At 41.5% G+C, this 20,528-nt stretch overlaps 1 protein-coding gene across 4 annotated transcripts in view; it reads left to right on the top strand.

Moving 5' to 3' along the window:
• robo3 (roundabout, axon guidance receptor, homolog 3 (Drosophila)) overlaps positions 1–20,528 on the top strand; it is an 86,465-nt gene that overhangs the window by 38,789 nt on the left and 27,148 nt on the right. For all 4 annotated transcript variants that reach the window (XM_070982389.1, XM_070982391.1, XM_070982388.1 and 1 more), the window contains exons 4-9: positions 721–841; positions 2,678–2,816; positions 3,859–3,986; positions 13,648–13,772; positions 16,354–16,525; positions 19,427–19,632. In XM_070982389.1, the coding sequence (XP_070838490.1) occupies positions 721–841; positions 2,678–2,816; positions 3,859–3,986; positions 13,648–13,772; positions 16,354–16,525; positions 19,427–19,632 (891 nt within the window). The remainder of the gene's footprint in view (positions 1–720; positions 842–2,677; positions 2,817–3,858; positions 3,987–13,647; positions 13,773–16,353; positions 16,526–19,426; positions 19,633–20,528) is intronic.

Below are 20,528 nucleotides of genomic sequence, written 5' to 3'. Positions count from 1 at the left end.
CTTTCCCCCTATTTTTCTAGATATTGTTTGTGGATTGTGGTGCCTGAGTCACACAAACCGGTTTGTCTTTTACGTCAGCCACTGACCAATCAATAATCTTCATTATTGATGAGAAGCCCCTGATTAAGAATGAATCGAGTTCTGTCATTGTTGATAGTTGAAAAGCAATATTGCTATTGAACTGCACTGATTGTTGTTTGATTGAATCCTTCAATGCAGCCTCTAGAAATAACTGGCCACAGAAACTTTAGAATACATACATAAATCCAGGTATGTATGTATGTGCGTGCTCACCAGTATGAATCCATGCACATACTTATTACTAACTGAGCAGTGGAAGATGTTTCTATGGCGACTGGCCTGGAGCTAGGCCCATTGTAAGTGTAACAGTGTAAGAACTACCAGAGGAGCCATCTGTCATGACACACAGAAAATGACAGAGTGGCTTTCCTCTTGACTAACATGCTTCAATATCCTGTTTCTGACCTCTTTCCATTTGTCTTCTTTCTTTCCCCCTCATCCACCACCACCTCTACTCCCCCTCCTCCCCCTCCTCCCCCTCCTCCCCCTCCTCCCCCTCCTCCTCCCCCTCCTCCTCCTCCTCTTCCTCTTCGTTTTCCTCACTGATCTCCTCCTCCTCCGCTTGCCTTTTCATTTCCTTCTGTGCTTCTCTTCCTCCTCTCATTCCCCTTTTTGCTTCCATGTGTCAATCATTTTCAGATCCGAGGAGGCAAGTTGATGATTTCCAACACCAGGAAAAGTGACGCTGGCATGTATGTGTGTGTTGGAACCAACATGGTTGGAGAGAAGGACAGTGATCCTGCTGAACTGGTGGTGTTTGGTGAGTCATTTATACTGTATCTCACTGAATCATCGTCAACTTGCAAATACTATTAAGGTACTATATAATAATGATAATAATAATATTCTATAGTAATACTATAAATTTAACTTATGGGAATTATAGCAGTCTGATTTGTTCTACCATTGCATATCCCAGTGCAAGAATGGTTATGTCTGAATTTCACAAAAACGTATTTCACATACAAAGATCTGTATTTTCAAATTCTAATGGTTGAGGTTATAAAGTAAACTGTGATGCATTTCTCTTGGGCTGCACTTTCTTTCCTTGGCTGGTGCTGCTGGAGAAGACGAATGTCTCTCTTCAAGCTGCCCTTTGCTTTGCTCTCTTGACCTCTCTGCTTCTTTCCTCCTCTCTGATTCTCTGATTCTGCTTTGCTCTCAGCAGAGCAGCAGCATAAGCGCCCTCAAAGTGTGTATTGATCCCAGGAAACAGATAGAAGATTGATATTTTCTTTTCAGTCCCCCCAAACTCCCTCCTCCTCATCACCACACAGATGCTGCTCCTTCTGCACATTGTGGTGCAACAGTAAACCTTATCTCAGCGTGTAATGCCATATTTATCATTTTATGGTTCCTTAAAATACATCGCCTGTCACTTTCCTCCTTTATTTAATATTACTGCCATCTGCGAAATTTGCAAGACAGAAGTGAGTCCACATCTGCACTTATTTCTTGGCATGATAAGAGCTTACAATACATATTTGGTTGTTTGGACATATGTTTCTGGTGTATGGAGTCTTCCACCTGTGTAATTCAATGTTCTTATTCATCTGCATCAGGCCTGTAACTGTATTAACGATGAAGCAGGTTTACTGATTTGCATACCTGTGAACATTGGGATTTGAAAATTGGGATTTGAAAATAAGGGAAATTTTCCAGCTCCCCACCCTGGGCCATCTCACCACCTGGACCACTGTCCATTATCCCTTACATGTAGACAAATGTACACACAATGAATCCTTAAGTCACTGCCAGGCAACCACTTGCTTTAAAATATCAGGAGCAACAATTGGGTTAACCAGTTCCTTCATTAAGTGACTACAGATAGGTGGTAAATATAAATAGAAATATATGTAATAAATATAAATTCAGAACTCGGGTTTATATATGTGTTCCTTGAAGGATATGTTCACATCACTTATGCTTCAGTTGCAATTATGAGAGAGGCTACTGGCAAGAGAGACAGTTAGTAGGAGGGGTGATTATGAAAATGGATGGAGAGAAAGTATAAACGCAGTCATTGGTGGAGCATATTTCTATGCCTCTTGGGGGAAAAATGTAAAATAATCAAATTTCTGATAAATACTTCTAATAATAATGCACAAAGAAAGATTAGTCATCAGTCCCTGCATGTGTTTGAGTGTTGATCCTAGTCCTTCTCTCTTGATAAATGTTAATGGTAAGAAGTCTCTCAGGCACAGTTGAGGCTCAGATCAAATATTCAGAGTCAAAGTGAGCTCTGCTGCAATGCGGTGGCCATCAGCATTCCCGCACAGTTTCCCACACCATGCGTAACCCCACCAACCCTTCTCCTCCTGCTCCTCTTCTGCTCCATCATGCCTTTCTTTGTTTTCCTTTCACAGCCTCCATCTCATTGCTCTTCCATCACTCCATCACTTCCATCATGGTTTTTTGGTCTTTGTATAAGAATTTGATAAGATAATATATAATTATATATAAAAAGTTGTGTCTGAATTGGGCCAAGCCATCCCCAATTATTCCACTCTTCTGAAAATGTGAAAAGTCAATCTGCAATTAGGAAGTAGTGCCACAAGCATTTTTAATCCTCTCTCCATTCTCTGCCTAATTTCAGAGAGGCCAGTGTTCACCAAACAGCCGGTGAACCAGGTGGTGTTGGCAGACGATACGGTGGACTTTTTCTGCGAGGTGCACGGAGACCCAACTCCGACTGTCCGCTGGCGGAGAGAGGAGGGAGAGCTTCCCCGGGGCAGGTACGGTGGAAACAATGCTCACGTGCTTTCTGTGAGAGAGCACATGGTATCATGCAGCCTATGATACGTGCTGGCTGCCAGGGTGTTAGTAACAGAGGTTTCTGGTAACAAGTAGTGTGGTTATCATTCTCTAATAATATAACAGCTTCTTCATGTGTGCTTTGCCAATTAGGCTTTTGTTCTGTGCACTCTGTGATTGACTGACCAGATGAATTTCTGTGAGTGGATGCTTTCCCACTGTTTCCGAAGGAGCAAACAAAATGACAAAATATACAGGTGTTTAAATTGAAACAAATCACTGCTCTCATATTTGCAATAAGTCAAGTGCTGTTTACAATACATGCCTATCCAAAGCCACAAAGTAATTGCAGGGATCAAAATGTGTGCCTCATGTCACACAGCAGCTAATGTTAGTAACACGGACAAGTGCAGAGACGATCATTCAAAGAATAGGCGACATACTTGCTGAACTTTCCATGTGCCTTCAAGACTGTTTCTGTACTTGCTCTGGTGCCAGTAAGCACAATAACAATGCCAGTGATAGTGTGTGATCATGGTCATGATACTAATGCAGAGTAACACCGTGAGAGCCATACTCCCTCACTCCCTCTCTCACACACTTTGTGGATTTGTTTGCATGAAACTTTCAGGTTCCCTCAAGGGAAATAGGCTAAAATGAGCAGAATTCAGGTCTACACAGGGAGACACCAAGGTTTTTTTTTTTTGTCCATTGCCTAAAGCCATACAGAACAACTCACCGTCTCCACATTTATGTCCGTGCAGTAAACACCTTAGCTGCCAGTTCAAAAACTTAGAGACAGTTTTCCCTCGAAAAACCTAATGGTCTTCTCTTCGCACAAGAAGAGCTCATATTGCTGCCTGCATTACGTCAACTTCCTTCTAGTGAGAAAACAGGCTTGTTCTTGTTTAATTGACCAGATGACTTTGCTATTTGCAATAGAATATAAAATTCACAAACAGCTGGAGTTTTCAGAGAAGTGATGCATTTTGTGCTAAATATTGTGTGTTGATGTCTCTCCAGATTTGAGATCCGCAGTGACAACAGCCTTCGTCTGACCCAGGTGCGAGGTGAGGATGAGGGCACTTACACCTGCGTGTCAGAGAACAGCGTGGGTAAAGCCGAGGCATCGGGTACCCTGCAAGTGCACGGTAAGATATGGCCTACTCTTCATCACTCACTACACACACACACACACACACACACACACACACACACACACACACACACACACACATAAATGGCAGATGCATAAATCAGAAATATTTTAGAAAAATTTCATCCCTGAAATTTTCAGCTTGAAGTTTAAAGATTCAAATATGTTGAAATATAGTGCGTAAATTTCTCTCAATTTCTTCTCAATAAATATAGTTCAGTGAGTGAAACTTCAGTTGGGGCAATTCTGCACTGGCAGAAAATTGGATTTTGACACTGCATATATGTGTACATTATTTGCACAGATGGACACTTTTGCCATAATATGTTACAGCACATCTGACCTACCATGCATGCTCTCGTTTAGTTGTCTTTCTTTTGATCAATTAAATTGGGAAGCTTTTATGGAAGATTTGCCTTCAAGTCAGTTTTCTCTTTAAAGAGATGTTGAGTGTTAACATCAATGTCCAGAATGTTTATATGATGAGAATTTTCCCATAAGAAGTCAGAAAAATTTGTGAATAGACAGCCAGACAGAAGTTGTTGCCGGTTAAATCTCACCATATTTTGCCACTGGTAACATGCTGTTAACTGCAACTATAAGAGAGAAAAAGTGAAAAATGGATTTTAAGTTCCTTTCTAGCCTCGACTCGTCATCCCTCTGGAGAGAGATCAAAAAGCATTGAAATTGCATTAGAATAAAGTCAGCCCCTTGAAGAGAGGCACTCGGATGAGAGATCTGTCATTTGTTATGATAAAAGAGAATATTTAGAGTTTTACTTTGTAACAGTTGATTCTGTGAGCGAGCCCTCCAGTCTGTGCCCACACTTCTCACATCTGTCAACACAAGTGTGCTCACATGCTATACCCACATGCATGCAATGACAAACAGACATGGGGCATTTGTTGGTGAAAGAGAAAACACACATATACACACTCTTGCACAAGCATGAACACATTTTACTAATAGAGCAGCAAATGTTGGGTGAGAGAGAGATTGATTGATTGTGGGTTGGTGAATGCAGCTACAGTATTAGGGATAATAGGAATCCCCCCACATGCACACACACCCAAATGAATTGTGTGAATGTATTATAAAAACCACAGATCAATTAGAACACAACCTCTCATATTCACCTGTATGTCCACATTCAGTTTATCATTCCTCCTCCAGCTCATCCACTGTTCCTTTCTTTTGGGGCCTCTTCATTTAAATAGCAGCCATTTTCCCTTCAATCCATTCACATTCAGTTAGTTCATGCAAGTATTCATTTTGAATAGACCTGAGTGGTAGTGGTGCTCCAAAGTTTTATCAAATGTTTCATCCAGTATCACCATTCTTCATGAACGCATCATCTCATTCATCGTTCTTTTCCTCTTTTCTTTTGCACCTCTTTCTGCATCACTCCATCACAGTCGGCCCATCCAGTAAGTATTCCATTTCATCCCATATTTGCGTGTATGTGTGTGTGTGTGTGTGTGTGTGTGTGTGTGTGTGTGTGTGTGTGTGTGTGTGTGTGTGAGAGAGAGAGAGAGAGAGAGAGAGAGAGAGAGAGAGAGAGAGAGAGAGAGAGAGAGAGAGAGAGCAACCCTACATTAGACACAGAGTCATAAGGGTTTCCATGTTGGAATCATAACACCCACTTCCAAAAGTGCAAAGGATAGTCAGTTAGTATTTAAGTAGCTCTGGAAACACTGGGAGATTTTCCACAACTGCACAGCAGTCATGCTTTAGCTCATCTGGTGGAGCTTCCATTACAACAAAGACAAAGCTTCCATTAATACCAGGGATCTTTAATTTAGTCCACAAACACTAGAAAACAGTGAAGTGGAACAACACCGGATAAAACTCAAATATCTCACATAATACAAATTAAATTATTAGAGCATAGTAATGCTGCAGTAATACACTTATTATTCACTGCCTCTATACTTGGACAAATAGTATTTTTGCAGTATTTCGTCTTGAGCAGAGACCTCTGTAGCAAACAGAGCAGTGTGGTTTGGACGCTCATCATATAACACCAAGCTGCTTGGGCATGATAATCATATCCAAGTGTGTTTGTGTCCTTATGGTGATTGTATGGGACAACATCTGTGAATGAAAGGGGCGGCAGGGGAAATAGAATATACTAGAGCCATGAAAAAAAGCCACCTTTTACTATGGAAGAGAAATTATTGTTTCTTCACTGCTGTGTATGCAGTGTATGCTTTCCACTGGCATCCCTGGAAGACAAACATGTAATTGAAGAAAGGAGTTGCTATTTTTCACAGGTGTCTGAGGGAACTGGCTGTCAGATGGTTTACTTTTCCAAAGTCACAATAACAAAAATGGAATAAGTGATAGGGAGTGCACTGTTAATGATGGGTTTCAGGAACAGCTTAGGTAACACAACAAAGAGGAGTTTTAACTCTGGTGTGTATTTGGAGAAAGTGTTGTCTTTGTGTAAATCTGGCTTTTGGCTCTTCACTGTACATTTCTATTCTCGATAGGGCCATGATGCTTTAAAGGTTGATATCTTTTTCGCCTCTCAGTCACTTCAGTTATGTGTAGGTAGCAATAGAGAGGGATGAAATTACCCTTTTATGGTATGACACACATTTGCAGAGGACATCAGATTTATGTGCATTGGAGAAACTGTTCTTTGTAGCAGAGATTTGGGCAAATGTGAGCAAAAGTTGTGAATAGACCAGTCCCACATTGGTCCACACTACATGACATTAACTTATTTTAACATGTTTTTAATGAAGTATCGAGTCTTACATCGTTGCAATAGAGTTTGACTTAGTTGTCAGTATCTTTTCAATTGCATTCCTCTGCTGCTATCAAGGAAATGCCATTTTAAGACTCTGCACTACACAAAATGACTTGTTTTTGAACTGTGAAATGAGCATCCTTAAGCAGTTGAACACACACACACACACACACACACACACACACACACACACACACACACACAAATGTATGTATATAATTTTTCTTTTAATATAAGGGCAAAGGTAATCCTGAATAAATGAGGTAGGTTTAGGTGTGGAGTGCCCAATCCGTGAAATTGAGTTGGTTTGGGTTGATCATTTTTAATTGAACACACCAGAAATCACAAGAACACAGTATCATCTGACCCTTTTTTTCTGGAACACAAATTCCTCATCTGGCTGGATGCATGTTAGATGATCTTAGCAACATCTCACATTACCTGGGTATGATTTCTATCTTGACATTGGTCACACCACCACACTGGCTCAGTGGATCACTCCCACTACACAGCCCTGGACTAAAATATCAAGCATGCTTGATAATGATCAGGACATCCTGAAGAGGCCTGAAGCCAAGGACAGCAGTTAAACTGGGGCACGCCAATTGTCTCACAGCAAGGGGGCCACGAGGCTCTAAAGTGACTTTATTGACTTGACGACCCCAAAAACTGGTCTTGTCCAATTTGCTTCCACGTTTACCCTGGTTGCTTCCTGTAGTCTGAATAGAAACTGTCCCTTTATTTGTTCTGTACTTAATTGGAATTGATTACTAAATTGGAAAAACCAGCATGGCAAAACTCAAGCGAATGGGACTTGATGTGTATTCTTACAATTTGAATCCTAAGCCTGGCTCGAGTCAGTCCTGTCTGTAAATGTCTTGGGGAATGAAGGGGCAGGGATGGGGAAGGAAACAAGAAGAAAGTGGTGCAGGGAGGGAAAACCACTGCAAGTTGTACCAAGTTGATTGTTCCTGATGTGTGCATATGTATATAGGTAGAGACAGGAGGATAATGACCTTCCCTTTAAATTCATTTACCCTATAGGAGAGGCTGTAGGGTGCTTAGACATTATAGAAGCCAAGAATTGCAGCACTACCTCTGGAAGTTGTTCTCAGTCTATTTAATGCTGTGCCAGCCTTCCAGTTCATAGAGTGATGTTAGATAGATAGACGGGAGTTCTGGGCACCAAGGTCTAACCATAGATTAAATAAAAGCATAAATATATTACGGTCCAGCTATGATACATTATGCATAGGAAATAACCACCTCCTTAATCATCAGAATGGAAATAGCATCAGGAAAGGAAAGAGTGTGTATGTGTCTGAGAAAGGGAGGTTGTTACATGAAAGGATGAAGCTGAAGACTCATGCAGCACGTGCAGCAACAGCATGAGTGTATGTTTATTCAGGCGTGCTTGTGTGAAACACGCAGTCTGCAGCAGCGTGGGACTGTGACAGCTGCCTGTCACGTCGAGGCCCCTGAGGAACTCCTGCTGGGAGGGTATGTGTACGTGTGTGTGTGTGTGTGTGTATTTGTGTTCCCCTGTGTGTGATAGCTTCAGTATGTTGGTGCAAATCACATGTCAAGTGGGGAGTGGAGGAGGTAAGATGCTTTGGATGTAAGCACTTTGTCTGCCTTTGCTGTGTGATTGAGCAACATGCAGTTTTCATACAACAGTAGTGGAACAAATTGCACACTCTGATCTGTCTTAGTGGGAGTACAGTCTGTGGTGAGCACCCAACCTAAACTGGGATCAGTAGCCCTATTACCTGACCAGAATGTCAGTATTGGACGACTCCATCCCCGGTTCAGGAAGATCGGGAAGATCATGCTCATGGCCAATAAGTTATGGTCAAGGTTAGGCAACTATAACACTTCGAGCCACCATCACCCTGACCTCAGTACCCTTACTTTCTGTTCTCACTACACTAAGGCACATTACTTCCTGCATTAGCACTGAATGACAGCACTGAATTCTGTCCATCATGATTTTATCATCCGGTATGAACATGAGTTGCATATTGGGCTGGGATCACCCTGCATATCGTCTCTAAACTGGCCTAATACATCAGATACGGGGCGTCCCAAATGAACTTCACAAAAATGGCTTCTTAGTCGAAGACCATTTCTGAGCCTCAAGGGTAGCATGTCAGATTTGTTTGCCTTCTCTTGCCTAACTTGATCATGCCTACAATGTGTTCCATCGATGATATACATCTATACATTCTCTGGCTGCTCCTGTCGAAACACCTTCAGATCTCATGCATGTCAAGTAAACCACAAGCTAATATTCACCAGAATATAATTTGTAGCATGGCATGACAGTCTGCCAAGTCATGGCAGGACCACGTAATCTTTCATAGAGCACTCTGGGAAGACAGACAGTCTCTGATCCCGTCATAAAAGTAATTTTAACCTGCACCACCTACCCTAACCTTTAAATGACCAGTTTAAAAAGTAAGGACTGACCACATGTCCTCACATGACCTTTCTCATCTTTAAGAAAACATTTGGTGCTCATCACACAGAAACACACGCATTTAAAGAGACTGAGCACATTTAATCCAGAGTTTCCTCCTTCAGTCTGACTCTTCTTATCGTAAAAGCTGTGGAAATTTAACTTGCAGTCCTTGTCTATTTTTGCCTCCCTCTTGGCATGTTAGCCTTGTTATGTGTTCTCCAGCTCTGGCAATATCCAGCATATAAAAGAAGTCTTCAAGCTCCTTTGAATTCCTATCTCAAGTGTTTCATTCTTTATTTAGACCTTCCCCGATTTTACCTCCCTGACACTGCCTCCTGCAGTTATCAGTTTATGCACCATCATTTTTGCAGTCCAGTTATATATTTCACTAAATTGGAAAATTAATGTGCCTTGGTGTTTGATAAGCAGATACAGTTTCTGTCTTTTCAAAGAGTACTTAAAACAACAAAAGCTGTCATACCTAAAAGCCAGCATCCCAGAATACTAAATTACTGTACAAGTGACATGCTCTGCAAATAGCTTCCATCACATTCAGGCATTGTTTGCTGATTTTTGTCATGTATATTTCAGCTGCTCCCTTGCAATCCATCTCCCGGTTTCCATCCCATGTGAGGATGCTAATGTTTCTCCCTGCCCTAAATCTAAAGCTCAGTGTCGCGTCGAGTGCACCCATTATTGCTAATTATTTATTACAGCCTCAGGCAATGTGCCGGCTTGCCTACTCAAATCAAACATTGTTATTCTCCAGACAGCGCTGTGTAGCACACCAAAAACCGCATTTTAATAGCCTGAATATTCCTAGCTGTCACAGTATTTGGGTCAAAGCTATGGCATTGTGTCAGTGAGGGGAAACTGTTCAGGTGTTTTTGTCAAATGGCCCGCTTAGCGAGGTGTTCTGATATGGTGTCTTTTCTCCTGTGTGTTCACCGTATCTGTATGTGTAAGTTGCATTACATAAGAAGTGGATATTACACTGCATTTCTTTAATATTTCAGGCCTTGCATCAGTCTTGACAGGAAGCCTGTCCTTGAGGTAGCTGGGGAGTGAACGCAGAGGTTCAGTGCCACAGGCCCATATTCCACTCTGTGGTTCACATCCAAAACACGTTTGGACTTTTTAGTGTTAGTGCAGGACTGCATGTTTGACCCCAGGACATGACCCTGTCCAGGCCAGCCAAAGTCCCTTTAGATGTGATTAATCCTGTGGCTGACACATGGATGCCCCCCTGCTGTGGGAAGGGGCCCGTGGTGAAGTAGCCTTAAGGATAGCAAAGAGCATGATAATTCCCAAGGAAGGGGAATAAAATGTGCATGCAGGGCATTCTTTTTCCGCTGATCTGAAAAATCATGTGATCATGACTCAAAGGATCTGTTGCACCCCTACTCTTCTGAGCTGAGCGATCAGAGGCAGCAGGCAAGCCACAAAGTGGGAGGCTGGAAACTGGGCAGTCAGTGATTGTCAGTCCAGTCCCTGCACCAACATATCATGTCAGAGAAAATTTCACACTCATCTGCTTTAAGTGCTGCCCTATTTTTCGAACTTGACCCTCATCCTTTATCTTGGTTTCTAAGCTGTTTTCTCCTCATTTGACTATTCAATCGAACTCAACAAAACAAAAGAGAAATTGGTCTCTGAGGTAACTAATGTCAGCAAGTATCTCTCAAAGTTTATCGCCTTGGATTGGCAAATTCATTTAAAGTTAAGTTGTGTTTGAACCCCACAACAGACAAGCTGAAAGGAAAAGAGTTCTGACTCAAAGAGGCAGCTTCTGTGAGCCACAGTGCTGCGCCCATTGTTTTTTCCCCTCTCAGTAGATATCGTTCCGTCACTGGATTAATTATTCATTGGTTTTGCAAATCTGAAGAAAATACATATTGAATGCTTACACATATTTAAAGAGTGGCACACTTCGACATTACATATTATATGCAAGGAACTCCCACAGCCTCTACATTGTATGTCATTAGGACTTTTCATTGTTCGTTTTTTTCTGTGTGAATTTAAATTTCACATAAGGAAGAAAAGAAGCGAAGTTTCTCGTTTATTCTTTCACTTTCACTGTGACTGCTAAGTGTTTTTTCAGTTTGACTTTCTATTCTTTAGGCAGGTTCTCCACCTCCCTGTCCTCCCTGTCTTTCTCTTTCTTTCGGTTTCTCTCAATGCTAATTTAGGCAGCGAATGAAAGAGAAAGCAGGAGATCAGGTGGGAAGATGAGAAATCAATTAGGACTGGTGGAGGGCATCATTATGCATTCACACCCCCCTCTGTGCAGGAAGGCTTGTCACTTGCTACAGAATCAATAGAAATCAAAGGTGTGTGTGTGTGTGTGTGTGTGTGTGTGTGTGTGTGTGTGTGTGTGTGTGTGTGTGTGTGTGTGTGAGTGAGAGAGAGAGAGAGAGAGAGAGAGAGAGAGGGGAGAGAGAGCGACATCCCCTCCTGCCCTCCATCTATGTTCAAAGACATCTGATTAGCCTGGTGCCTGGGATCAGAAAGGTGACCCACAAACCTGAATCTAGGCTCCCGTGAGTTGTGGGCTGGCCTTTTGGATAGGCCCTACATCCAAACATAGGAGATTTATTATCATGACATATAGGTTAACCAATAAGGATCTATAGCAGCCGTCATCAATCAAAGCCAAACAAATCAAGGTCACAGAGCATCTATTTCATATCCCCAACACACTGTTGTATTTACGCTTGCATGACTGATGAATGTAATGAATGGATGCAAAGATGACTGACAGAAGTGCAACATGAGGTTGAAAACTCCAGAATCCCTGCCTCCAAATGCTTAGCGTTTGTTGTTTACTTAAATATGTTTTAGTACCTATTGGCTTTAATCAATCAGCTTATTAAGCTTTGTTTCTCTTGTTCACTCACTACCTTGAACCTCTCTAAACCACTGCTCCCTCGCTCCCGAGTGCTCACAGCTGTCTTTCTCTCTTTATCGCTCCCCTTTTTTTAGCTAGTCAGGAAGCCAACAACATTGTTTTAAACTTTAATATACATTACAAGAAATGTTCACTCCTCACTCTAACATTGATGCCATTGTGTCCAGTAAATGAAGCCCTACAGAAGGTGAAGCAGCTGCTTGGTTTGTGTTTGACCAATCAGTGATATTCTGCCCTGCAAACCTTGCCCCATTATTAATGAAGCATTGGAAAGTTGGTTCAGGAATAATGCCACCTTTGCCACCTGGAACTATTGTAGAGGAAGTCCCTGGTTCCTAATGCAGGCTGTACAGACTACAGTACTCATATTGTAGTAAAGGAGAAGCTTAAATTTTGTCGTTGCTTTACTGCCATAGAGTTGTATCAGTGTCAGCTTTGTGTTACACTATGCATTCACAGCCATGACCCACTAAGTGCAAGTGAGAAGGGAATGCTGCCTTCATTTGTTTTTTTGCTACAGCTGTGTGTTACTTACGGGATTCTTTTTTTCCCTGAGTAGCCTCAGAGCAGTAGTGAATTAAAACCTCTTGCATATGAACTCACAAAGATTGGCTTCTTGTTAAGTATCAGTCAGTGTCATTGTTTTGGCTTTTGTCCCTCTTTGCTTTGATGCAGTCTGTTACCTCCTGCTATTTTGGCAGAAAATCCTCTTGTGTTGAAACATTTAATAAAGAGTATTTTGTCAGCAACCTTGATTGAATATTCTGATATTTACAATATATTTTAACATGATTAACTGAGGGTCAAGAGCAAGTCGCAGGTGATGATTGATCAGTTGATCAGATGAGTGATGAGCTGCCACGAGGCTGCTGACTTATGTTCTCCACAATGAACTATGTTTATTAACTGAAAATGTTCATTCACTGTGCTTGGCAAAGAAAGTCCTCAACATCAAAAAACCTTCATGTTCTCATAATCATACTTTCTTTCAGAGTTTGTTTTACTTTGGCCTTTGCTGGCAGTGTTTTCAGTGTTGAGGCAGTCACAAACACTGATACCTCGTGTTCTGCTGGTGAGAGCAAGCAGCTAATAGAATGAATGATGTTTGTAGGTGGCAGCACATTTGCTTTGTCCTGTTTTATGCTTACAGTCAATACAGGTACATGTATATGTCACTCTGTGCCTCTGGCTGTGCGTGTATGTGTGCATGTGTCTGTGCACGCCCGTGTGTGTGCGCGTGTGTGTGCGCGTGTGTGTGTGTGTGTGTGCGTGCGTGTGTGTGCACACGTGCGATAAAGAGACAGGGAGAACCTGAGTGAGAGAGTTGTCAGTTATGAGTTGCTGTCATCTCTGGTGGCATGTCACGCTTAATGCACTCAATGCCACTGCTGACACATTCCCACTGTATTAAGCCCACTCAACACACACCGACCACACACACACACACACACGCACACAAAGATTGACACACAGAGATTCTGTATCTATTGAGTCCCGATAACCATTCCTCTCTATTTTCTGTGTTGCAGTGCCCCCTCAGATTGTGGTTCGGCCACGGGACCAGATCACAGCTCCAGGTCGCACCGTAACCTTCCTCTGTGGTACCAAAGGAAACCCTCCGCCAGCCGTCTTTTGGCAAAAAGAAGGCAGCCAGGTAAGAAATCTGTGACATGCATTAAAGTCAGCTGTGACACTCTTTTTATTTCATAGAGGATGACACTGCGCCTGCCCTCAGAGGCATCCATCAGGCTTTCACAGTCAATTTGTGTCTGACAGTAGGTGTTTTAGACAACAGTGTTTGAGTGGCAGGGAGAGCCAGTGGTTAACAGAACTCCCACTGGTGATAGAAGTTTCTGGACTGTCGCAGAAACAGAGGCTAGAATACTAAAGCTGTGGTAAAAGAGGTAATTTTACAAATAGGCCACATCACAGAACATACTGTATATATCTGAATATATTTTACAGCTTTTTAATGATTATCACAAAAAAACTAGAAATATCCAAGAAGTCTCTTTAGATACATTATTTCACAAAAGAGAATGAAATGTGGCATAGAGTGGTTAACACAGTCACATCATTTTTTTACTACATTAACACATAGCATAGAACATAACAGAGACATAAAGGAGGGAACATGGTGATGCAAACCACTTCCATCCTTTGTGAAACACTGAATGTGGGGTTTCAGTGCCTGGTGTGACAACTGTTGAAAAAAGTTGGAGTTTGCCTTGTAAATTATTCCCAGGGTGCATTGAATAAAAATGCAGTTCAGAACAAGTTCAGATCCATCTTGAAAGTTTGAAATGATCGATCCAGAGGGTGTTCTGTTTCCTGCTCACTGTAGTTTCAAGTAAACAAGCACATCTCAAAGCTGCTGCGTTCAGGTCAACATCAGCAGCGCAGCACACAAAAAACAGTTCTCTGGTAAAAACAAAAAAAGCAGGGTTATCCAGCAAAAAGTGTAAAGCCAGCTCTTCTTTTGTCACAATGTCATGCAAAAATCCTAACAGTATGTATGTGGTTAAACTACATTTTTGCTTTTTTGTGTTCTTAAGTATTTCAGACATTTTTACCCATTTTTAAATGTCGAATGACACTGATGTATTCCCATATTTGTCAAACTCAAAAAAGGGCCCAAAGGGTGACTTCTTCCGCCATTATTATGCTAATTTAAGACAGTTTCTTTACACGCTTTACACTCATGCCCTACTCATACTGGCATCCTTTGGTTTTACCACTGTGTGCTGTAGTTCAGTGCCAGGGCGGCTCACACACACACACACACACACACACACACACACACACACACACACACACACACACACACACACATTCATGCACACCTCATTTTCCCATCATCCAAACAGGGTATTATTCACCAAAGCGTGATTCTGCACAGACCTGTGTGTCTTCAGAAGTGTCTGTGCATGTGGGTTTGTGCATGCATAAGTGTGATGTGAGAAAGGCGAGCATACGATAAGCAATGGCTCTGTTGGAAAGCACTGAAAGGCCTGATGGGAGTGCGTGGGTGCCTCAAGCATGACTCCCAGGTACAGATTAGAGGAGAAGAGTGAGATTGGAGGAGGCCTGGAGAATGTGTGTGGGAGAACAAGAGTGGAGGACAGAGATAAAGAGGAGAAAGCATGCAGGAAGGGGAGCAGGGGAAGTATGTGGGTAGCATGTTGTTAATAATGGCTGCCGTTCAGTAAAATGCTAAGGAAATGTACATGTTCATACTAACAAATGTAAAAGGAAGGTAGAGAAGGTCAGGGATAAAAGTTTTTGAAACATTTGCACACTGCACGGCATTAGAAAGGGAAAAGCCAGTAGAATATGTGCACAAGGCTGGGTGTGAACTGCTTTTAGGCTACAGATGGATGGTTATGTGTGTACAGTAGAAGGGTTTTATATGACTGGTAAGGTTACTAATGGTGACTGTGCAATGAGCAGCATCATCCAACAGGCTGTTTGATAATTAGCTCTGTGGTTAGAGGAGGTTTCAGGTTTGAGGTAACATCAGCATGCCTTGTTGAAGTGCCCTTGAGCAAATCCCTGAAACTCTATCTTCTGACTCACTAGATAAAAGCAGCTGTGGATCTGCATGCTATAGATGTAGTGAAAGAGATTGGTCACAGGCACCATTTGGTTTCTCGATTCATTGATTAACACTGAGTGCACACTGAGAGCCAATACTGAAAATTAGTTTTTAGTTACAGTGATTTGTTGCAGTGTTGTGCAATATAGATCTTTTGCAGCTAGCCAGCCCTTGTCTTTAAATGGGAAACAACTCTTTGCATGTGTTCATCCTCTCTGCTGCAGCTCCTCCATCCATCCCTCACCATCACATCTTTTTCATGCACTTGATTTTTCATTATTATCATATTTTGTCTAAATGAACATGCCAACACAAAGGTTAACCTTGGAACATTGAAGAGAGTTACATTTAGAAATGAATATTGTGCCTTCCTCATAAAGTGGAAAGCTGAACAGCTTATGTCTGGCATTGACTCAGCTTCCTTTTTGTTGTAGCTTGAGGGTTTCAAGATGTTCATTCAGTACCAGCCTATTGAATAAAAGCACAAAAATATGTTTACACACATTTAACACAAATGAATGATGAATACTCTACATCTAATGATACCAAATGAATCATTGTATATGGAGACATGGAATGAGTGATGATTATAAAGAAGCTAAATGAAAAGACTAATCTACATGATGTTTTTCCTCTTCAGATCTTGCTGTTCCCCATCCAGGAACCGTCACAGTCGGGTCGTTTCTCCGTGTCGCTGAGCGGGGAGCTGACCATCACCGACGCCCAAGTCGATGACTCTGGCTATTACATCTGCCAGGCCATCAGTGTGGCAGGCAGTATCCTGACGAAAGCCCTGCTAGAGGTGGAAAGTGGTGAGTGTCAACACACACAAAGCAGCGTGTGGATGTACAGTCAGCTGTGACTGAAAGAGCAATGACAGCGACCACATTGAAGATAAGACAAGCTTCAGTGTTTATGGAGACTAAAAACCTTCGTGATGGCTTTCTTCTTTTCTCAGTTTGTGGTTCATATGTTCACATGTTGCTGTTACTTGGCTTTTGGCTTCCACTCTTAAAATTCTCACATCTGTTGTATATTTGCTTTTGCTGAAGTTTGGTCCAAAATGGAGTTGTCTTTAACCAGGAGAAGAGGAGTGTCCTGGCCAAGACAGCAATGACATCTTGACACCATAAGCCTTCCTTTGTCTTTCTGTTGATCAAATGCAACATCACCCTCCTGGCAGATGATTTAGTGGAACATTCTGTCATAAAATGCTTGAAAAATATCATCTTTAAACTGCATTGAAGTGCATTGTCTGACCTCTGTTTGGCAGATTATTGTCTTTTGTTTTCAATTCTGAACTAAATAACATGTTGATATGGAATTTTTTGGCATTTGTATGAGAGAAAGATTTCTGTTCAGTCTTTAATTGGTTGAAAAATATATTTAGCCTTTAACACTTACTAAGCCAAAGGACCATATGTGAAACTCTCCCCTGTTAACCTAATAAATAAAAAGAACAAAGAGACTAAAAGTCATGAAAATACACTTTACATGAGATTTAAATTGCCCTCTTTAGGTAAATATGTTTAAAAAAATCTAAGAAAAAAACACATTCCTAAACTTCTTTGCAAATCTTTAAACTTGACATTTTCAGCTTCATCTTTAATTAATCATTTCACATTTCACAATCTGCTGATTTAACCTTCCTCCCCTCCCCACACGTTCACCGTTATAAATTAGAAAACTGTTCAAATCCGTCTCAAATTAAAATATTCTTCCTCCAAATGAGCAAACAGCAGGAGTTCTTATCAGACGTAATCAAAAGGGACAACTGGTGATAGTTCTATGCAAATAGCCCTGCTGCAACATATGCTTCCCTCCCTGCATCCCTCCCATTCAGGGAGTAAACAAGAATTTTGCTCAGCTCTAACTACACTAACTCCTGTGTTGACTTTTCATGTTTTCACTCAGCTTCAGTTAGCTGATGACATCAGAGCTTTCTACAGCACCAAACCATAATGAGGGTATGCTCCATGTCTAGGAAATTGTAACAGTAGGAAGAGAGAAATGTTCTGTTTTCGCTCGGTCATTGCCTGGCGAAGGAATTGTGAGCAAACGTTGCCATTGCATGGACAAAAAATAAAACCAAGGAGTATCAATTCCAGTCTTCATCTCCCTTTTCAACCAGTTCTAAATGTGCAGGATTTAAAATAAGCATAACTCTGCTAGTTGCCAACACTCAGTACCATACTGTTTACATTTTCAATTGATCTTAGTCATACAGACAAGGAGTGTCTTGGTGATGACACTCTGTCGCTACAAGATGTCAGGAAGGCTGCAGGCCCGCGAGGGTCAAATGAAAGCATGTTTACTCGAGAACATTTCGTGAATATTCCAATGGTTTATATTGATATGGTTTATGGTTTATACTAGCTCTGTGCCTATGTGTGTGAAATGTTTTCCTCTCATGTGAAGCCCAGTGCTGCAGCTGATATAAACAGAGCATACAACATCTCTCTTTATTTTTGCATTTTGTCAAGATAATGAAGATGTCTGGCTCACAGTTAACTTCACAAAGTGTTTAGCAAAGCTTAATGCAGCTTCACCGTGTTACTTCAGACCTGTCAGCATTCATTTGTCTGTTACCAAAACGTGTGTATCATGCTGTATCCTGGCTCAAACACTGACTGCAATCCTTTTTCAGAACTAATAGATACGACTTGCAGAGACACTGTGGCTGTTTTGAATTTAGATGGTGAATAATCAGGTTATCCAGGTATTGAAATCATTAATAGTTTATTGTCATCATGTGAAAAGGACTACAGATTTTTGTTTCTGCTCATGATTGTCATGAAGTCTCTCAATTATCCACCAAGACTATATTCTAAATAATCTATAATTATTCAGAGGTATGCTGTTTATTGAAAAGACACTTTCAAGTATAATAAATATCACTTACTGCATACACTGGGGTACTACTCAATATCCTGTCAAGTGGTCCATCATTCTGACAGGCGGTAATTATATCAACATATTCCTGCTGAAGAAAAATCTATGTCATTGATTTGCATGTTGAACTGGGGCAGGACCAGAGAGAGAGTGAGGCTGGAGAGCCTCTGGGAGTGGATGTTCTTATAGGGACATTTTGCATTTCACATGGCAAGACATGCTGTATAACCCAAAGAGCAAACAGAGACCCTCACTTGTGTCTTTCTCTGTAGTATGGCTTCCACGACAATGATGGCAAACTGAGAAACTGCCAATAAATGGAACCTCCCCACAACACATCAAGCATACAATAGTTTAGTCTAATAGTTGAATATGTAATGGGATCGAAGCAGAAAATGAGGTGCGATATTTCTATTTAGACCACGGTGATTGGATAAAATGCTATTTCCTAGAAGTTTAGCAGAATGTTTAAAGCCATGCAGCGTTTTGTTGTTCTCATGGATAGTGAGAGGATGTTGTGGATTTTGCATTAGAGCAGCATTCTTTGGCCACCAAGATGAAGTTCCCTGGCCTCGGCAGTCCACATTCTGAAGTATCCTTGGGCAAGATACTGAACCCCAAAACTGCCATCTGTGTGTGAATTCATATGCACATCGCTTTGGATAAAAGCGTCTGCGAAGTGACTAATTGTAATTGTAATTGTAAGCATACTGTAGCTTTACAGTGAATTGCACTTTGATCACAGCTGATTTTTGTCAGAGCTTAAGGAGCACAAGGTTTAGGTTCAAAAAGTAACCTGAGTTCATTCTCTGTTCCTAAAGCACCTTCAGACCGCGTCCCACCCATCATCCGCCAGGGACCAGGCAATCACACTTTAGCTCCTGGTTCCACCACTCAGTTACACTGCCACATCATGGGCAATCCCATCCCCAGCATCCAATGGGAAAAAGACGGCCAGAGAATCCTGGGAAACGATGATCGAATCAGCTTGATGGAAAACGGCACCTTCCAAATCACCAACCTGCAGGTATTTGAACAAATAAACTGTAGAGACAGTTTATTCCTTGGATATGACTAGTGAAACATTACATGGAAAACCTTTGACTTACACCTGTGTCATTTGCCTTTTAAACTGATAGCGTCCCTGTGATGACTTTCAGTATAGTTCAGTTCATTGTATGTCTGCTTCTCCATTGCAGCCAACTCATTAAAATGCCTTCATGATCTACATGTATCACTATTTGCACATCAAACAAGATGCAGTTCAAGCAAGATAAACATATTCCATGTGATAAAACACCCAGTTTTAATTACAGGGAAAGTATGAAGCACTTAAACAGAGGCCATTTTTACAGCTGACTCAAATGTTAAGTTTTTATAAGAGGAGAAGAGGTGGGGAATGTAGCAAAACCGCATCTGTGAGGCGTGATCACCATGATAATGACTCGTCAAGGCCATTAGCAGTCGTTAGCACCATCTTACTCCATGCTAATGAAATCATTTCAGCCCAGAATTCTCTCCTGGGTATGAAGCAGCACCTGAGGTCACTGCAGCCTCTGCAAGACTCGAGGAGACTCACACATTAATTGATTGTGGGTTCTCAATGATTAACGATCGCTGAGACTTGTAATTAAATCCTCAATACATCACTGAGAGTGAGGACTGGATGAATGAGAGAGAGAGACGCAGGAGCAGGAGGCTGAGTGAGAGGAGAGCATAGAAGGAGAAAGAGCGTATTTTATGCTGTGGGAATAAAAGGGAGTGACTTGACAGCTGAGAGCACCAACTTGGAAGTGCTTATGTTTTGGAACCCATTGTAAGCTGTCAAACACAAGTTCTCTTTGTCTCCATTTGATTAGATAGTACACAGTGAACAGACATGCCCTCAGTGATGATGCTGACTGATTTTATGGTTTTACAGAA

Source organism: Chaetodon trifascialis, chromosome 16, assembly GCF_039877785.1.
Source record: "Chaetodon trifascialis isolate fChaTrf1 chromosome 16, fChaTrf1.hap1, whole genome shotgun sequence".
NCBI classification, from domain to species: Eukaryota; Metazoa; Chordata; class Actinopteri; order Chaetodontiformes; family Chaetodontidae; genus Chaetodon; species Chaetodon trifascialis.
Note: the sequence above shows the minus strand (reverse complement) of the source record. Positions and strands in the feature narration are given on the sequence as shown.